The sequence below is a fragment of the Rosa rugosa genome, chromosome 6, assembly GCF_958449725.1.
Source record: "Rosa rugosa chromosome 6, drRosRugo1.1, whole genome shotgun sequence".
Taxonomy (NCBI): Eukaryota; Viridiplantae; Streptophyta; class Magnoliopsida; order Rosales; family Rosaceae; genus Rosa; species Rosa rugosa.
The window spans coordinates 43,355,546-43,372,940 of record NC_084825.1 but is presented as its reverse complement, the minus strand read 5'-3'; the positions used below and the strand labels follow the sequence as shown (position 1 = coordinate 43,372,940).

General features: G+C 37.2%; 2 protein-coding genes across 5 annotated transcripts; both read left to right on the top strand.

Annotated features, from left to right (window-relative positions):
- Window positions 1-2,164: 2,164 nt before the first annotated feature.
- LOC133715506 (transcription factor GTE6-like) lies at window positions 2,165-5,047 on the top strand. 2 transcript variants are annotated; one of them, XM_062142019.1, is made up of 9 exons: window positions 2,165-2,304; window positions 2,418-2,543; window positions 2,796-3,005; window positions 3,252-3,329; window positions 3,526-3,750; window positions 3,920-4,018; window positions 4,156-4,214; window positions 4,431-4,581; window positions 4,695-5,047. In XM_062142019.1, exons 2-9 carry the CDS (start codon window positions 2,418-2,420, stop codon window positions 4,911-4,913), a joined length of 1,167 nt encoding a protein of 388 aa, XP_061998003.1. In that variant the 5' UTR covers window positions 2,165-2,304; the 3' UTR covers window positions 4,914-5,047. The 2 variants fall into 2 exon arrangements, with proteins under 2 accessions (XP_061998003.1, XP_061998004.1); XM_062142020.1 differs by lacking the exon at window positions 3,252-3,329.
- A 515-nt stretch (window positions 5,048-5,562) lies between these two features.
- LOC133714526 (E3 SUMO-protein ligase SIZ1-like) lies at window positions 5,563-15,442 on the top strand. 3 transcript variants are annotated; one of them, XR_009848704.1, is made up of 19 exons: window positions 5,565-5,972; window positions 6,072-6,149; window positions 6,275-6,355; window positions 6,857-6,899; window positions 7,187-7,265; window positions 7,543-7,708; window positions 9,118-9,248; window positions 9,576-9,644; window positions 9,877-9,964; window positions 10,084-10,159; window positions 10,774-10,847; window positions 11,202-11,309; window positions 11,529-11,690; window positions 12,268-12,372; window positions 12,459-12,539; window positions 12,629-13,739; window positions 14,133-14,289; window positions 14,394-14,525; window positions 14,736-15,442. XR_009848704.1 is itself a non-coding variant. In XM_062140648.1 (17 exons), exons 2-17 carry the CDS (start codon window positions 6,105-6,107, stop codon window positions 14,282-14,284), a joined length of 2,571 nt encoding a protein of 856 aa, XP_061996632.1. In that variant the 5' UTR covers window positions 5,563-5,972; window positions 6,072-6,104; the 3' UTR covers window positions 14,285-14,290. The 3 variants fall into 3 exon arrangements, 1 of the variants encoding a protein (XP_061996632.1); XM_062140648.1 differs by lacking the exons at window positions 14,394-14,525; window positions 14,736-15,442 and having other exon boundaries at window positions 5,563-5,972; window positions 14,133-14,290; XR_009848705.1 differs by lacking the exons at window positions 5,565-5,972; window positions 6,072-6,149; window positions 6,275-6,355 and adding an exon at window positions 6,729-6,752.
- The last annotated feature ends 1,953 nt before the right edge of the window (window positions 15,443-17,395 follow it).

Sequence of the window (17,395 nt, the reverse complement as noted above, 5' to 3'; positions counted from 1 at the left end):
TGTGATTCTCCCGCTGTTGTAACTTGGACCAATAAGGTCCCAACTGAAGCCTCTTGTACTTTGTTGTTCGACACTATAAACTCTCGTTGTTCCAGAGGTTTTAATATATAATTTATTTGCTTTTCAAAAAAAAAAAAAAAATCTTAATATCATAGACAACCTTCTAATTTATCATTGGAAGATCATTATTCTTTAGCTGTAAAGCACGCTGATCAACACTATTGCATGAGGTGTCATTTATTGGTTCCTAGAGCTGATCTTGTACATATAAATGCCTTCTCCCCTCTTTGAAAATCATGCACCTCGAAATTGTGTAGTTTGACAATGGTTCTTTCTTTCCCCGAATTTGGGCGTGCTCTTTCATCGAGTATCTATCATTGACTTCATGTTCTTTTAAAGATTTCAAAGATTTCCAGCATCTCTTTAATTAGTTCGAGTCTCAAAATCTTGAATATTACTGAATGCAATTTTATCGTGCTATGCATAGATTAAGTTGTAAATCTTGAATCCTTTCGATTGGTTTCATCAGTGCTTGATGATTTGATCTTGGAAAATTTTATCAAGTTGAAAGACATGAATATTGCTCCACGCTTATGTGTGTGTGAATTAAATGTTCTTCAACTAATTTTCTCATTGGACTTGTTTTCCTTTTTAATGTGGCCTTCATATCTTGAGCTTAAAGAAAATAATTGGGTCAGCAAAACCTATGCATGGTAGAGGTTTTTAATTTTTAGGTCAGTGGTGAGTAAAATTGTCATTTTGTAAAAATTGATATAAATACACTAGTGGCAAATGAAACTTTGAAAGATCTTTTTTTTTTTTTTTTGAACGAAGAAGGTCAGCCAAAGTTTATAATTCAGCAAGCAGTACCAAACGATAAACCCTATGGGGTTGATAGAAACAGCTGTCCTTTAGGACATACAAAATCCTATTCTAAAACAAATAGAACCCAACATACCCAAAGACACCCACATTTTAGAAAGTCCACACACTATTATTCTAACAAAGACCTAAATGCTTAGAAGCAGTTTAAATAAAAGGTTCCAACTGAACATTTGGTTTTTGTGACCTAAAAAAAAATTAAACGGTACTATAAGCCCTAGAGCCCCAATCCAGCCAACCCCACACCAAAGGGGTAGTCCAAAGCAAGGGCCCAAAAGAAAGCTCCACAACCCAGTTCAAGGCCCAACCATTCTAAGCTTTGGGATGAGCAGGGAAGCCGCCGCACAAGGCACCGCCACCAAGGCCTTCTCAGTTACCGTATCGACACCAACAGATCGACTCATCCGACGAGCTTGAGCCAGCCGCCCTCACCATAGTCGGAGTAACCAGGACCGGATCTGATCTTGGCTAAACCAGGACCAGATCACTGCTCTTCCACCACTAAGATGCCATCCTAACACCACTTCAGGAGATCTCTAGCTCTCTTCATCACGAGCGATCTGGCCTTTTGTTTGTCGAACTCTCATTTTTATCTTTTATCAAATGAAGATATAAATATATTTCTAATATGTTTTTAGCATAAAGTGTTGATTTTTTTTTTTTTTTTTTTGTTTCATGCCTAAGGTTTAAGAGAAATAATTATTAGGACCTCCGACCTTCATTTGTTGTAGCAATCCATATCATCATCATCGAATCAATGCTTGGTTTCAAGAAGCATTTTTCAAAAGCTGAAATTAATGTTTTCATTCCATATATTATTCATACAATACATAGTACAAAAATAAAGTAGTGGTAGTCAACAAAAGGTGGTATAGAAAATCTTCTAAAAGAAAGAAAGTAAAGCAAGGTCTCTTTGCATTTTAAACATTATAGATAAGTATTTACATTATGTGATGAAGAAGGTGGCCGTTATTTTAATAGGGTGCATACCATAAGGCATCATTGGTTGAGTGCTTGATCCTTAATTCCTTATGCTTATGCATATTGTAGTTCCAGCTTTGGCTTACTACATCAACTGTAACATTCTATTCAAGAAAAATGAGACGATGAAGTAACTTCCTAACTATTCATTATATAAGAACAAAATGGATTTTCACAATTTCGAAAAATAAAATAAAAAAACCCTAGTAAAACACACCTCGGTAAAACATGACAGTAAAAAATCAATAGGAGGAAGGTATGTGTCCTAATTAACCATTGAAACAAAGAAGGGTAAGCAAAAAAAAGGAGGGGAAACGAACGAGGGTGGAACAAAAGCCGACGCCGTTATATGTTCCAAAGCTTCACACCGCAGCACAAATTGTCTTACACAGACAAATTCCCCTGCTGAAACCCAATCTCACCTCCTCCGTCGTCGTTTTGGTACCCAATTCTTCTCTTCTACGCATTTGTTCGTATAATTCTACTCTTTGGCCGTTCAGTACTAATCACTTGGTGTCAAAAACAAGGCCTAAATTTTCATGCTTTTGCTTCAGATGGATCAAGTGGAGGCACCAATTGTAGATGTCAGCCATGTTGGAGCTCTAGATTTTACTGGCAATGGTGTAGAAGCCGAGTCTTTCAAGCACCGTGTTGATGAAATTTTCGTTCAGGTTGACAAGGTATTTGAAAGCTATAGTCTTTTTGCTCTGTATCACATAACTTGATCAAGTACAGTGTACCCATTTTGTGATTGTGGTCGTAGTCAAAAGTTTGCAAATTTTTGATATGTAATTGTTGGATTCAGATAGCCTTCTCTTTTGGGTTTAACTTAGAATGCTGAATTGTGTGGTTGATCATGAGGGAAGTGTTTGGTGGAGGTGTAGAGGTTTGTGTAGTGATGTTGGGGTGATTCTTTTTGTTGGGTTTTGTAGCTTGAGCAGAGAGTGAATGAGATAGAGCAGTTTTACTCGAGCGCGAGTAAAAAGCAGGCGAATGCAAGTAAGAGTGGCTCAGCTGTGAAGGATAAAGAGAAGCATGTTCCGAGTATGAAGAAGCAGCAGCAAGAGGCTGCATTGAGGGAGGCAGCTGCCGCAAAGAGAATGCAAGAACTCATGCGCCAATTTGGCACCATATTGCGTCAAGTAATTAACTTAACTAGCCATCTTGTTGTGTTCTGTGTGCATGATTCGAGATTTGTGCATGTGTGTAAGCATGATATACTGTACTCTTGAAATCATCTGTTCTTCTATGCGGGAAGCACAGTGGTTATAATCTTAAACACCTCCAATTCGGTTATAACATTAGAATGTTTATGTGTTTGTGTGTGATGTTACTGATCAGTGAGTTCCAAGTTAGTTTTCTGATATAGATTTTGCCTCTGTAATCAGATTACACAACACAAGTGGGCATGGCCCTTTTTGCAACCTGTAGATGTAGAAGGTCTTGGTTTACATGATTATTATGAGGTAAAGTCTATTCGTGTTCTTCTAACATGTATCGCAATTGGTGTAGACATCTATTCATGTTATTCTGCGTATATATGTTTACGATGCTTTGCCTTGATCTGCTTGGCATGTCTCCCAGAAAGAGTATATTCATGCAATCTTATGGATTTTGTGTAATGAAGAACTAATATATTTACTGTTATATGTCACATTCTAGGTCATTGACAAGCCAATGGATTTCAGTACAATTAAAAATCAAATGGAGGCCAAGGATGGTACTGGGTATAAAAACGTAAGGGAGATATGTGCTGATGTGCGGTTAGTTTTCAAAAATGCGATGAAGTATAATGAGGAGAGAAGTGATGTTCATGTTATGGCCAAAACTTTGATGGCAAAATTTGAGGAAAAGTGGCTGCAGCTTCTGCCTAAAGTTACTGAAGAGGTATATCCCAACATGATGTACTATGAGTTACACTTTTCACCATGATAGTCTTCTTTATCATTCGTGGTTCAGTAATGCTGGTAATTTGGTATTACAGATATTCATAGCATCTTGGTTAATCATTTCTTGATAATCTTTAACTTCTGACTTCTGAGCAATATACTTGCAGGAAAAGAGGCTAGAAGAGGAAGAGGCAGAAGCACAGTTAAATATGAAGCTTGCTGAAGAGGCTGCTCATGCTAAAATGGCTAGAGACTTAAGCAACGAGGTGCATTTGAAAATAAACAACCTTCTTATGTAGTTATGTGTATATAATTAATTTGGACTGGAAGTTGTTGTAGATACATATCATTTACAATTGAAATAGTAGACTTTGTTTTAAATCATCTGATGTCTTCTTTTCAGCTTTATGAGGTTGATATGCATTTGGAAGAGCTCCGAGATATGGTTGTTCAAAAGTGCAGGTTGCTTAGTAACATCTTATCTAATTATAAAGTGCTTTTCATCTACATTTTGATCTAATATATTGCAAGTAGGCATCTGGTGATGTGAGTATGCAGGCTTCGGTATCTTTCTGTATCTATCTGTGAAGTGAAAGAGTGATTATATGTTCTTGTGCACGAATTGAGTGACATATAATGCCTCTGCAGCCACCATGTCTTATATTCTTGTTGTTTCAGGAAAATGTCAACTGAAGAGAAGAGAAAGCTTGGGATAGCCCTCAGCAGACTGTCCCCAGAGGATCTCAACACAGCACTAGAGATTGTTGCACAAAGTAATCCAGGTTTTCAAGCTACCGCGGAAGAGGTGGACCTTGATATCGACGCTCAGGTCACTACTTATATTTCATTGTGGATTGTTGACAAACTTCTAGTTTGTTCCTATTTCATGTTCTTATACCATATGCAAGTGTTTGCTGAGTGTTCTATATACATGTTTTGCAGACTGAATCTACCCTGTGGAGGTTGAAGTTTTTTGTGAAGGACACTTTAGAAGTTCAGGCCAAGAGCTCAGCAAGCATAGGCGCCACCAACAATGACAACACTAACAAGCATAACAGCGGTAACAAAAATAACATCAACAACGCTAACAATAAGCGAAAAAGGGAGATTTGTAATGCTATTGCCAAAACCAATAAAAAGAATAAAAAACCAGCTTCTTGATCATGCCATGCTGTGGGAGGCAGCGTTTAGGTTGTTATTTTCGCAATTCCGTTGTTGTAAGCTTAGGAAAATTGTAAAAACAGTTATGTTTTCTGTGATGTTTCTGAATGAAACAAGCAAAGTTTAGTTTTGAAGTCTGCTTCTGAATCTCCTAATGGTGATGCTCTACCCATGTTTGCCCTTTTTACAACGAAATACAGATTAGAAGAAGACATACTAGTTTCTAATTTCTATGCATGCTATGACTTCGTACTTGTGATGAGTAGTATAGTAAAGTACCATGCTCCCCCTGGTCACAAAATAAGAACAACGTGGCAGAATAAACTTCAAGCCACATCCAATGCAATCTAGTACATATGATACGAGTATGAGTGAGTTTTAAGAAAGACCCATAAACTTTTTTTGTTCTCACATCGAGTTTATCAACGTGGAGTAAACGTTTGGAGTTCTCCTGAGTATGCTTACGAAAATGACTCTTACGAAAGTTTGTCAAATTGTTCATTAATCAAGTTTTTCTTGAAATTCATATCAATCAATACTCATAAAATTCTCTAGTATCAATTTATTTTATTTTATTTTGTTTTCAACAAAATCTGTTCGTTTAATTACCAAAAATAACAACCTGCTATACCTAGCAAAAATGTGACCAACTCTTGGAAGGTCTCATGTCAGCAGCAACCGTCACGTTGTACGGCCCAGACTCCATAGCTGCCGACCGATTTGTAAGACAAAGTGAAAACCTAAACCATCTGTCTGACACAACTTTAAGAACTTCAAAGTCAACCTGTCTACTGTTTCTCATCGTATTCTGAGCCTCTCAGCCCAACCAATCACACACCGCCAGCGAACCCAGTAAGTCCTCCCCCGAAGCAGAGAACCCAAACCCGGACTTTTGCGCCGCCCCATAACTGAATTGCATAAATCGTCTTCACGTCCGCCACAATAACCAGTCTCTCCCCCAAAGTCTTTGAGTCTTCAGTTCAAAGAAACATAAAAAACGTCCCTGATGATGGCGCCACAGTAAAACCCACCTCTCAATTCTCCGACTTGTCGTATTGGGTATGCATTCCACCATATGCAAGCTTGTTAGATTTTTCTGGGTGTTGATCTTGTTTGGGATTTGGTTTTTGATTGAGTTTCTGGGTTTTGTGGGTTCAGGTTTTGGGTGGGTTTATTGGTTTTGGAGCTGGAATGGGTTCAGATGCTAAGGAAATGGATTTGGTAACTCAATGCAAGGTGAATTTAGCTTTGATTTCTAGTGTTTCAGTTTAAAGTTTTGATCTTTATTAATGTGGGTGTTGTAATTTGTAATTTGGGTTTTGAATTTGCATATTGATTGTGTTTAAATGATTGTTTTCTAGACCAAGTTGGTGTCTTTTCGAGTTAAGGAGCTCAAGGATGTTCTGACCCAGCTGGGTTTTTCAAAGCAAGGGAGGAAGCAGGTATGGTGTTGGCATCTGCATGAATGTAGTTTCTAGTGTTTATAAGGACCACATTCAATTATCGCTGCCGTGCATTCCAGTAGTTGCTTGTTGTTGTTCTGTTGTGAGTATGTGATCTTGCTCTTTACGATTTAGGAGAGATTTTCTACCTGTTTGTACAATGCTCGGTTGTTCGACATGTGCTTTGCATTGATAGGATGTTTGAATTTGAGTCCATTTACAATTGTAGTTTAGTTATTTAGAAGCTTATTTTTGGGAATCATGTTTATTACGATTTGTCTAGAATCTTGTGTTCACATGGTTTAAGGTTTCTTAGTTACTTTTCGCTTGCAGCTCTCAATCAGACATCTTATAGCCGGTTATTAACTCATTCTTTGAAGGAGTCTTTGCTGTCTAAGTTAGTTTTCTATGTGTTCATCTATCCATTGAGTAATGTAGGGGTTTTGTTTCTTCTAAATTTGTCATATGAGGTAAACTGTTGTACATTTCTTTGCTTCGCAGGATCTAATTGACAGAATCTTAGCATCAGTTTCAGATGAAGAAAGTAAGTTCTTCAACCACATCATCATCCTCACTCCAGATAAAATTTTGTTTTCTCTCTGGTCATTGTCCCTATTGACAAACTGCAGTAATTTACTACAAGTACAAGTGTACAACCAAGTGGTTTAGGCGTTTGGCACAGGCACCAGGCTTTTTTCTAGAATTATTGCTTAGTTCCTGTATAATTCGTCGAGTTCAGATAGTCAGACTCATAGTCCTTGTTCTGACATGCCTTATGCTTCATTAGAAATCTGATTAAGCTTCTTGTATTTGGTCATAAATTCTGTGCAGCATCCAATACACGCAGTTTGTCAAAGAAAAAACACATTGAGAAGAATGGAGTAGTGCAAGTAATTGATGAAGCTTACAGGTGCTACATTTGTTAGCGTTTTTATCTGTCTTTCCTGTTAAGATTTTATTTTCTATTTCTATAGTTATGTGCTTTTAGGGGTTTTTCGGATCTTCAGTTATGTTTTTGGATTATCTATAGTGTGTTGCAATTACTGAGTAGATACAATTCTGTATTTCATGTGCCTTCTTCTAACTCTTCCTCGTATCATTTTCTGTGTGATCGGAAATCTGTGTTATTATTTTCTTCTCTCTATCTCATGGGCTTTTGAACTGGACTATCTATTGTATTGTTTCAGAAAGATGCAGAGTACACCGTCAACGGATTCTCCGACAAAGGAACAAAGTGGTTCAGATGGCTGCAGTGTGAAGCCCTCTAGAAAGGAAGTTAAAATTTTGAATGTGACAGACGTGAAGATTTCTTGCCCCTGTAAAAGTTCATTGTCAACTGATTCAATGATACAGGTTTTGTACATTTGCTTTAATTAAGATCCTATAAGTGCTTTATTTTTCTGTTTGTTTTCATTGGTCTGTATGCATGCAGGAGCATTCCAGCATTCATTGCAAATTGAACTCAAGTTGCTTTTATGCTCCTTTTATTTTCTCCATTTTCAATTTCTATTGCTAAATTGGAGTCTTTAAAAGCATGCGGTATACCTATTAGAATGTAGAACACTGAGTGAGCCTATAAAAAGAAGGCTTGAGCCAATATGTCATGATGCCTAGCAAACTGTTCTATGTTTCTTCCTTCATGCGAATGTTTGTATAAAAGGTTCTAAATAAATTGGAATTTTGATCCACATGTACAAAATTACACATTTCAGTGGTGATTGCTTTGCCTAATATTGTAATATCTATGGGTAGTCAATCTCTTCGGTATCATTTAAGTTGTAGGATGATGATGCACTTCTAGGGACATGAGAGGAAGTAGGTGCTTAATGAAATCTCTGGTATCATTTCCCAGAGAGTTAGTGAAAACAAATTCAACTTATTCTGAAAGTGTGATAAGGTCAATATGTGCATGCTCGATGTTATAATTCTTAGGGTTTAGGAAAGAAAGACTGAAGTTTTTAGGTGTTATAGTGCAGTTGTCACATAAGTCTTATATGTAACTCTCTGAAGATTACACTTTTCTTGAAATACAACAGACTGAGACTTTTGAAGAAACAGTAGGTAATATGGATTATGGCATAATTCATAACAAGTATCTAGGAAATTAGTCTGAGGATTATATCCCTTAGGTTGAAGTCAAATAGCACTCTTCAAAATTTCATCCATTTCTTCCTATCAATATGGAGCCATTTTTTCCCAAATGGGGGTTATCTGATTTTCCTCTTCCGCTTGATATGAGCCAGGGTGAGTAGAACTTCAGAAGTTTGTATGAAGCCAAACAAGACCCATTAAGAGCATCTGGTTTAAAAAAAGATCCCAATTTCATTTGCTAGTCATTTTCTTCGTTATGCTCTATAGTCACCAAGATTTCTCCAACCTATTTGCACGCTGTATGATAGTAATTTAGTGTGAGTGCAGCTTCCTGAAATTCCATTCTTTTGAGAACACTTGTGTTGAGATACTGACACACGCGGGCACACACACATATATATAGGAGCTGCATTTCCCTTATGATCTGAATCAAACAAGTTATTTGCACCTTGGTCTATTTCAATACTTTTTTACTTAATTCTGTTGTAATTGGCGTTATTCCTTCCCTTGCACGTTTACTTATTTCCTCCTTCATTTCCATTTGAAAGCCAGTTATGGGCCATTGTCTTATCTACTTGTGAATTAATATATTTTACATTTGTCCTTCCTACCTTATATAGATCTAGTTGCAAAAATAGTACCTGACTAATTAAGTTATATGTTATCCACAGTGTGTAGATCCAATATGTCAAGTTCAGCAACATATTGGTTGCGTGATTATTCCTGAGAAAACAAAGGATTGCAGTCCACCAGTTCCGCCTCTTTTCTACTGTGAAATGTGTCGTCTCAAACGAGCAGATCCGTATGTATTGTGCATTTCTAATTTTGGTTTAATGTGTCTTTATTATGAAATGAAAATATGAACTTCCAATTACGAAGCCTATTGTTGAATACATGGAATGGAAGGTACCTATGGTTTGCAAAGACGTGTTTGATGATTTAAAAAGATGTGTTTAATTAGTACCCCTATCAGAAAGGTTATTGTATGTGTAACTTTACCAATAGTTCAGTGACTTAGGATGAGGTTCAATGGGGATTGTGGTGATAATTATTGTTGTCAATGCCTTTTCAGTTTGTTTTGTCTCAAATGAGGGGATTTTGATATTTTTGAATTTATTCCAATATACAGTTACTGGGTGACTGTGGTGGATCTAGTATCTGCAGTGAAGTTAAGTGCTTCAAATATTTCAATTGATGGGTATCTCTCTCTCTCTCTCTCTCTCTCTCACACACATATGAAAACTGGTTCCCATGACTTATAGTTCTCTTTCCATGTTTATGCAACATGCAATTTTGTTATTTTGCTTAAAGATGTTGAAGTTGTAGTCTGTTAATTATATTCATCAGTTGTAATATTCCTTGTCTTCTTCTTTTTATTAAGTCAGGCGTTCTGATACAATTAATTATTATAATGTTATCAATGGTTTCAGTGCAAATCCAACTCAGAATGTGGAGAAAAATTTTCAACTTTCCAGAGCCAATAGAGATCTACTTCAGCATAATGAATATGATGTTCAGGTTTGTTTATTTTATTTAGTGTTTAACTGTGAAAAGTTATCTCTGGTGATAGTTGTGGTCATTCAGTGAGTACTTGCTTTGAAAATTTATTACTTACTTGTTCTAGCTATATTCTACAGGCTTGGTGTATACTTCTCAATGATAGTGTTTCATTTAGGTTGCAATGGCCTCAGTTTGCAGAATTACAAGTTAATGGTATGCAATTTGGTGATCCTGTCCCATTAATTATGATAATATAACTAAATGTGTTGCTCTCTCTCTCTCTCTCTCTCTCTCTCATTTTCAATGATGGTGCATTGAACTGGTACCTGCCTCTCATTTTCAATGATGGTGCATTGAACTGGTACCTGCTGGGCTTTGGTTTTTCCCTTTTCATCTATACCTATATAGAACCAATGGAATTAAGTCAAATATGTGGGCTAATTTATGGAGGCAGTAAACCTTTCTGTTAGCTCAAGGTGGGTTGAGTCAATAAGCTCTTGGCAGAGTCAAACACCTCTCGGCTTCAGCCTTTGCGTACTGTATCTTTTCTTTCAAGAAAGTCAAACTCTTCCCGAAACGTCAAAATATCATACCAGTCCCTTTTTATATATATATATATATATATATCCTCTATTCATGTGCCCAAGAGAGAACAGGTCTACTGAGTTTGGCCTGCTATTTTTGGCATCTTGGATGACCTAGAAATTAATTCTTTTGGTACTACTACAGGCTGGCTAGACTTGCTATTGTGCTTTCCTTTTTAAATTCCAGTAAGGAAATGAATCCCCTCTGCTTAACTAACATTTAAATCTGTACCCTATTTACAGGTACGAGTGTTAGGGCAGTTAATAGACCTGGACATCAATTGTTAGGTGCTAATGGCCGTGATGATGGAGCATTAGTGAGTCTATTTCACTTTTGTTTTTATACATTTTTTTTATTTTTTATTTTTTAAATTTCTTTTCTGCATGGATTAATTCACAATCCAAGGCACTCCACATCTATGGATTGCATACCTCATTCTTGATGTTTAAGTCTCATTAGCATATATATTTTTGGATCCATCCTTCGTTTTGCAGTGTTCTAGAATTGTTTGTTGAACATTTTTATTTGCTGTATACTTTGGATGTTGTACCTCTGGTAGTTGCTTAAAATTTTTTTAGAACTAAAATAACTTCATTTTTTTTTTGTATAATCAGATCCATATATTTTAGCAAAATAGGTTTAAGTCTAAATTAACCTTTCTTTATGTCAGATCACATTTTGCATTGGGGAGGGAATCAATAAGATTTCATTATCAGGATGTGATAATCGTGCTTTCTGTTTTGGCGTCAGACTGGTAAAACGACGAACATTTCAGCAGGTACAACCTCACTGGTTCTTATATAACTTTCTTTTTTTTGTTTTTAAATTAGTGAAGGAACATTATTGATCCATGGCAACAAATCTGATAATTCTTTACTATTTATGTTCAAATATTAAATTCCAACAAATGATGGAAGATGTTAAAAAGCAAGCTTCAAATCTGAATTCCATCCCATCTCATGAACTGCATTTATTCTTTTTGCAACTTAATGTAAAGGTTCTCAACCTGATTCCTAAAGAAGAAGATGGTGAGCTTTTTGAGGATGCACTTGCGCGGGTTCGTCGTTGCATTGGTGGTGGGGCTGCTATGGCACATGAAGATAGTGATAGTGATTTAGAAGTGATTTCAGATTCAGTTTCCGTTAATCTCCGGTGCCCTGTAAGTGATGGTTAATTTTTTTTTGATAGCATTATGGCCTTTAACTTCTGTGTGCTTTTTTTAATGATATTCTGCTTGATGTATTCATGCTTGGAGGGTGATTGGTTATACATGAGGTGGTCTGGATCAATTTTTTATAACTTTAAGATGCTTGGAATGAGCTTGCCCACAAATATTAAATTTATATTGAGTTTCTGGAGTTTTCGTCAAACCTTACAGCCTAAAATCTTTGCTCATGCTGAGGCCTCCTAAAGAAGAGCTGGGCTAGGCTGACCCTTTCATGGTCTAGAAGTCCAATGATGCGCTTCACCACGTCTCAAAAGCTCTTTTTTTTTTTCCTTTTTTTTTGTTTGGTTCAGGCTTACCTCTGGCTAGTATATTGGGTATTGAAGTGCAGGCTACTATGATATGTCATCTTTGGTCAAATTTTTGTTTGTATCTTTATGGCTTTGACTATAGCATATATATGAAGTGCCCAAGTTATGAGTAAAATAATTGTATAGTTTATCCGTAAGGTTTTGGTGTATAGTTCGTAGATAATGCTGCCTATGGAATAATGTGTACATGTAATTGGCAGATGAGTGGTTCTCGAATGAAGGTAGCTGGCAGATTCAAACCTTGTGCTCACATGGGTTGCTTTGATCTCGAAACTTTCGTGGAGCTAAACCAGCGATCTAGGAAGGCAAGTGATACAACATACCTATAAATTGTAAATTTTTATTCTTTAAACATCAGCAAATATGAACATGTGGCATTTTATTATTGCAGTGGCAATGCCCCATATGCCTCAAGAACTACTCGTTGGAGGACATCATCATTGACCGTTATTTCAATCGCATCACAACTATGGTAGTTCCTGTAGCGGAGATTATCTGAGTTTATGTAGTGTGAAATTATATGGAATCAAAGACATATCTTTCTGTTTATTTGGTGCACAGATGCGAATTTGTGGGGAAGACATAACAGAGATCAATGTGAAGCCAGATGGTTCTTGGAGTGCAAAGACTAAGGGTGAGTTTAGCGACCTTGCGCAATGGCACTTTCCTGATGGATCTCCATATGTTGGTATGGATTTGGGAACCACAGGCCAGTCCAACCCAGAATCATGTTCAAACCAACACCATAGGTTTATGTCTAATCATGGTGGGGTCAGTGAAGTTGGTAAACATCTGGGTGATCCATTAGACAAAGAATTTGAGGCTTTCGAGCAAAAGGTTATAACAATGAGCAGCAGTGACACTTCCTGTGGCAGAGAGGATGAAGACTTTATTATGAATCACAAAAGCAGTGTTCATATAGATGTCTCCGCATATGATGACAACGAAGTCAATTCACTTTCTCCTAATTTTGCCTCAACATTTGAAATTGGGAATGGTACTTCTGCTGAAGCTGTTAATGCTGGTATTATTATTCTCAGTGACTCAGAAGATGAAACAGTCAACTTGGTTTCTCCAAGAGTTATCAACAATACTTGCCCAGTAAGCAGCAGTGCATGCTCCCTGTCTGCAGCTCCTGGCATTTCAGACCCATATGCGTCTTGTTTGGGTCTTTTAAATGGAAATGGTAATGACACTGGGATGTCACAATATGCATATCCTACTGGTACTCACGCCGATCCTGGGTTCCAATTATTTGGTACTGATTCAGATCTCTCCGATGCTTTTATTGATTTGGAGCAGACATCAGTTGATGGTTCAGCTCCAATGAATGGTAACACATTGGTTTCAGATAAAAATCTAGAACCAAGCGGACATGTCTTAAACTCTTCTGTTTCCCATACCAATGCTAACTTGGCTAGCTTGGTTGATAATCCTTTGGGCTTTGGTAGTGAGGACCCCTCAATGCAAAGTTTTCTTCCAAGTCATCCCTCTTGTTTGTTGGAGCAGTCTGATTTTGGACAACATCAACCAGTCTCAAATGGCATTACTAGTGATTGGGTTGCTCTTAGCCTTGGTATAGGTGAAAGTGTTCCCAATGAAGTTGATGCAAATGCTGAACCTGCAGACACAAATGGACTATATTCAAGAAACCAATGTGGATCAAATAAGGGTAAAAATCTTCAATTATTTAATAATTGCTGAAAGATTTTACTTAACATTGGAAGAGGAATTTATATTGTCCTAATGATAAAGTCTCAAATTAAAGATTATTATATGATTTCAATTATTTTTGCTCGATAAAACTTCATCTTGATCTCTTGAAGGCTGGTATATAATTATGTCAATCCTAAAATTTATCAAATTATCCATATAAAATTATGTATATTACATATATAGCTATACATACACAATGATTAGGGTCTTGTTCGATTCTTTCAATTACTTGGATATCTGTTGATTAAAGAATTCTGCAGGAAGGCTCTCATGTGGTCTGAATTTGTTTTGAATATGAGGATTTTGATGTTTCTCTGTCTAAATGTTTCATATTTTGAATCATATGCAGTGGCTTTAATCACGGATAGAAATGAGGGATCTAAGTCGAAATCTAACAGAGCAAATATAAGGAAACTTTCGGATGGACCTTTCTCCTTTCCCCGTCAGCCACGGTCTGTGAGACCGCGAGTGTATCTGTCAGTAGATTCCAATTCTGAATAGACAAGGTTGTTGCTTAGTTAAGAAGCCACTGGGTACATAATTCATTTTCCACAGTTTCTTTTCACTTTTGGTCAATGACGATTCTGCATTTTTCATCTTATTCCTATAGGATAAACAAACACCTTAATTTTTGTAAGTTCAAGGTTTCAGCCATGTGCAAAGCATATTTGTTGGAAGTCCCTCTCATCACAGATTCACTCTCATTCTGTTAGGAGCAGTTCTGGAGCCTCTTTATTTAATGGTGAGCCCTAAATTAACTGCTAATGTTTCAAGATCCTGGATCAACGTTTGATTAAGATATTTGCATCATTAATGTGTTGACATTTACCAACAAATGTATCATAAAGTAGAAGTCAGCTGAATAGTCTGCATGTGCATATTGCACATACATTTTCTAGCAGCTAAGTTTGACACACTGATTAGAAGTTCTGACATTTTTTTTCTTTCTCAGGTGGGTTTGACTTGCTCCACTGGAACCAATTCTGAACTGAAATTGCCATCGCATAGAAACTAATTCCTATAAATCCACCACTTGCTTATAAACAGACGTAGTGGAAGCCTAACCGTTATAACTTATAACCAACAGGCGGGTGCTCTTTTAGTGCCTCCCGGACCATCAAAGTTTAGTACTTTTAGATGTTTTAGCTGCAATGTAAAAAAAAAAGAGTTTCAATCTGAAAGCTAGTCAAGCCTGTAACATTTTGTACTTTATCATAGTAGTAGTGGGTGGGTTCCTGTTTCTTCCCTATATGGTTTATTGATTGGATATATACTGGAGTTGAGTGTACATAGAAGATAACATGGAAGTGTGGATTTCCATCCTGTCTGGTTACTTGGACTTGAGATAATCTTGCAGTGTCACATTCGCCAATTAATATTTTTTTTTCTCACAAGATAAATGCTTCTTCGTCTGTGCTGACTTTAGACAGAGACGGGAAGAGATGGGCACCGGGGTGAAGTAGGCTAAAATATCATTACATTAGTGTAACTGTTCTGTACTAGTTACAGATTAGTGCCAGTGTTCGGTGGTTAAGAGGAGGTAGTAACCTGTACTTCCCCGAATATGATGGCCAAATTTTCTGGTTACTTTTATTTGTACATACAGAGATATCTTTGATATGCAGCATCTTGATTACTCCCCACCTACCATTGGTATTCTTTTGGCTGTGTTCTTTCCCAATTGTTTCTTTCTTCATTGTATAAGTAGTGAACTGAGAACTGTGCACTAGCTTGGTCATTTTCTAATTTCAAAATTTGGGATCATAAAAGAAAAAGAGAAGATTTCCTTTTCTAAACCATGTAAAACACACCCATAATTCACAATTAGAAAAGATGTATATGGAAAACACGTGCCTAGGACATTTCGTCGGACAAAATATATATGAAACCATCTATGACGACCCGTATTGTTGTGGGAGCGTTGCAGGACAGTACGTTAACTCCCACCGCCGGCTCAACGCTCAAGTATACGATTAGCACCACCGCCACCACAGCCACCAGTAAATTAAAACCCACGCTTAATTCATCACCTTCTTGTATATCTCCATATACTTCTTGCAATATGCAAGTGTGTATTTTGGAAGCCTGTCACTGATCAAAACCCTTAATTTTGTCTTTGTGCTTCGGCAAAAGAAGAACCAGCACCATCTTTGTGCTTTCCAAAACGCCTGTCCCAAATTTACGTTTCCAGGCAAATGAGCAAGGCCAAGGGCAAAAGAGGCTCTTTGTCTTTTGTAGTTTTGTTCTGTCCCAGTTGTTTCAATTCTTTCTTCCTCTTTCATATATGGCTGTATTTATGGCTGGTTCAGTTTCTAATATCAAGCTTTGGAGGCCAAGCAGTAGTAATAAGTATGTTTCATTTATTTTCTTCCTAACACCAAGATGAATACAATAAAAGAAAAAAAAGAAAGATGAAATTTGTTTTGTTTGATTCCTCTTTGATAAACCTAGTTGGTCGTCAGCTAGCAAGCAGACCAATCTGATTATGAATGCTTATGTACGTATATCGACAACATTAGTCTTAATTAGAAAGTGAAAAGATAACACCAATTTAAATAGATATATTATGTAGTAACAAGAACATGATCACATTTCCATGCACTAGATATGCAGCTTATGATGATCACGACGTGAAATTACACATACACGTACAGCACTACACACACCGCAATACATACGATCGATGGAGGATACGACAATATTTCATGCTAAGGTGACAAATTTTTTTTTTTTTTTTGGTCTGAGCTAAGGTGACGATTAAATGGATTGATCGACATCATTTTATGCTAAAACATCAGTGGTGACGGTGATGGTGACGGTGATAGTGAGACTGAAGGCGGCTGCGGCTGTGGCTGTGGACCTGGAGGTGGAGTAATATTGCAATGACAGAGACCAATGCAGAGCCCAATAGGAAGCGTTCCAAGGGGAACGCAAATACAACCCATCTTGCAAGGGCTGAACATCATATTGCATATCGAAGTTGTACAACCATCGACCTTCCGACGTATTAACCCAGTACTAATGATGCTTTCGTTTTTTACCATAATATTATCATAATAATCCACAGGATCCGCAGGCTCAGCAGCGGCCGAGGCTACTTCAATACTCTCGTCAAGGTCAGGCTCAGCCGCGGCCAAGGCTACTTCAATATGATAGTCAGAGTCTGCAGGCTCTGCAGCTGCCGAGGCTACTTCATAATTTGTATGCCACACGGCGAAGGCAGTTGGAGTGAAAAAGGTGAGCACAACCACCGTTGCCACCAAACTGAACTTATTAGTCTCCATGTATATTTCTCTTTTCTTTTAAGACCTTTTGTAGCCTATATCTGAACCTAATCGAACGCATATTTATAGTTAGAATGGAAAATAAAAGTGTGCAGTTGACTAAGAATGTATAATTTCATTTGGGAACTGCTTCCTCTCCCAGCCTAACAACGTACTTACCATGCGACAAGGAACATAGCAAATTCAGAAAAGAAGTTATCACACCATTTTCGTGCTCTCTTATTGTTGTGTAACCTCCTAAACGTCTCCTTTGTTTGATTATCGACGTAATGCTCGCAACAACATGGATTTTGAATCACCGGGATCCTCACCCCTGCCGCTCCTTATC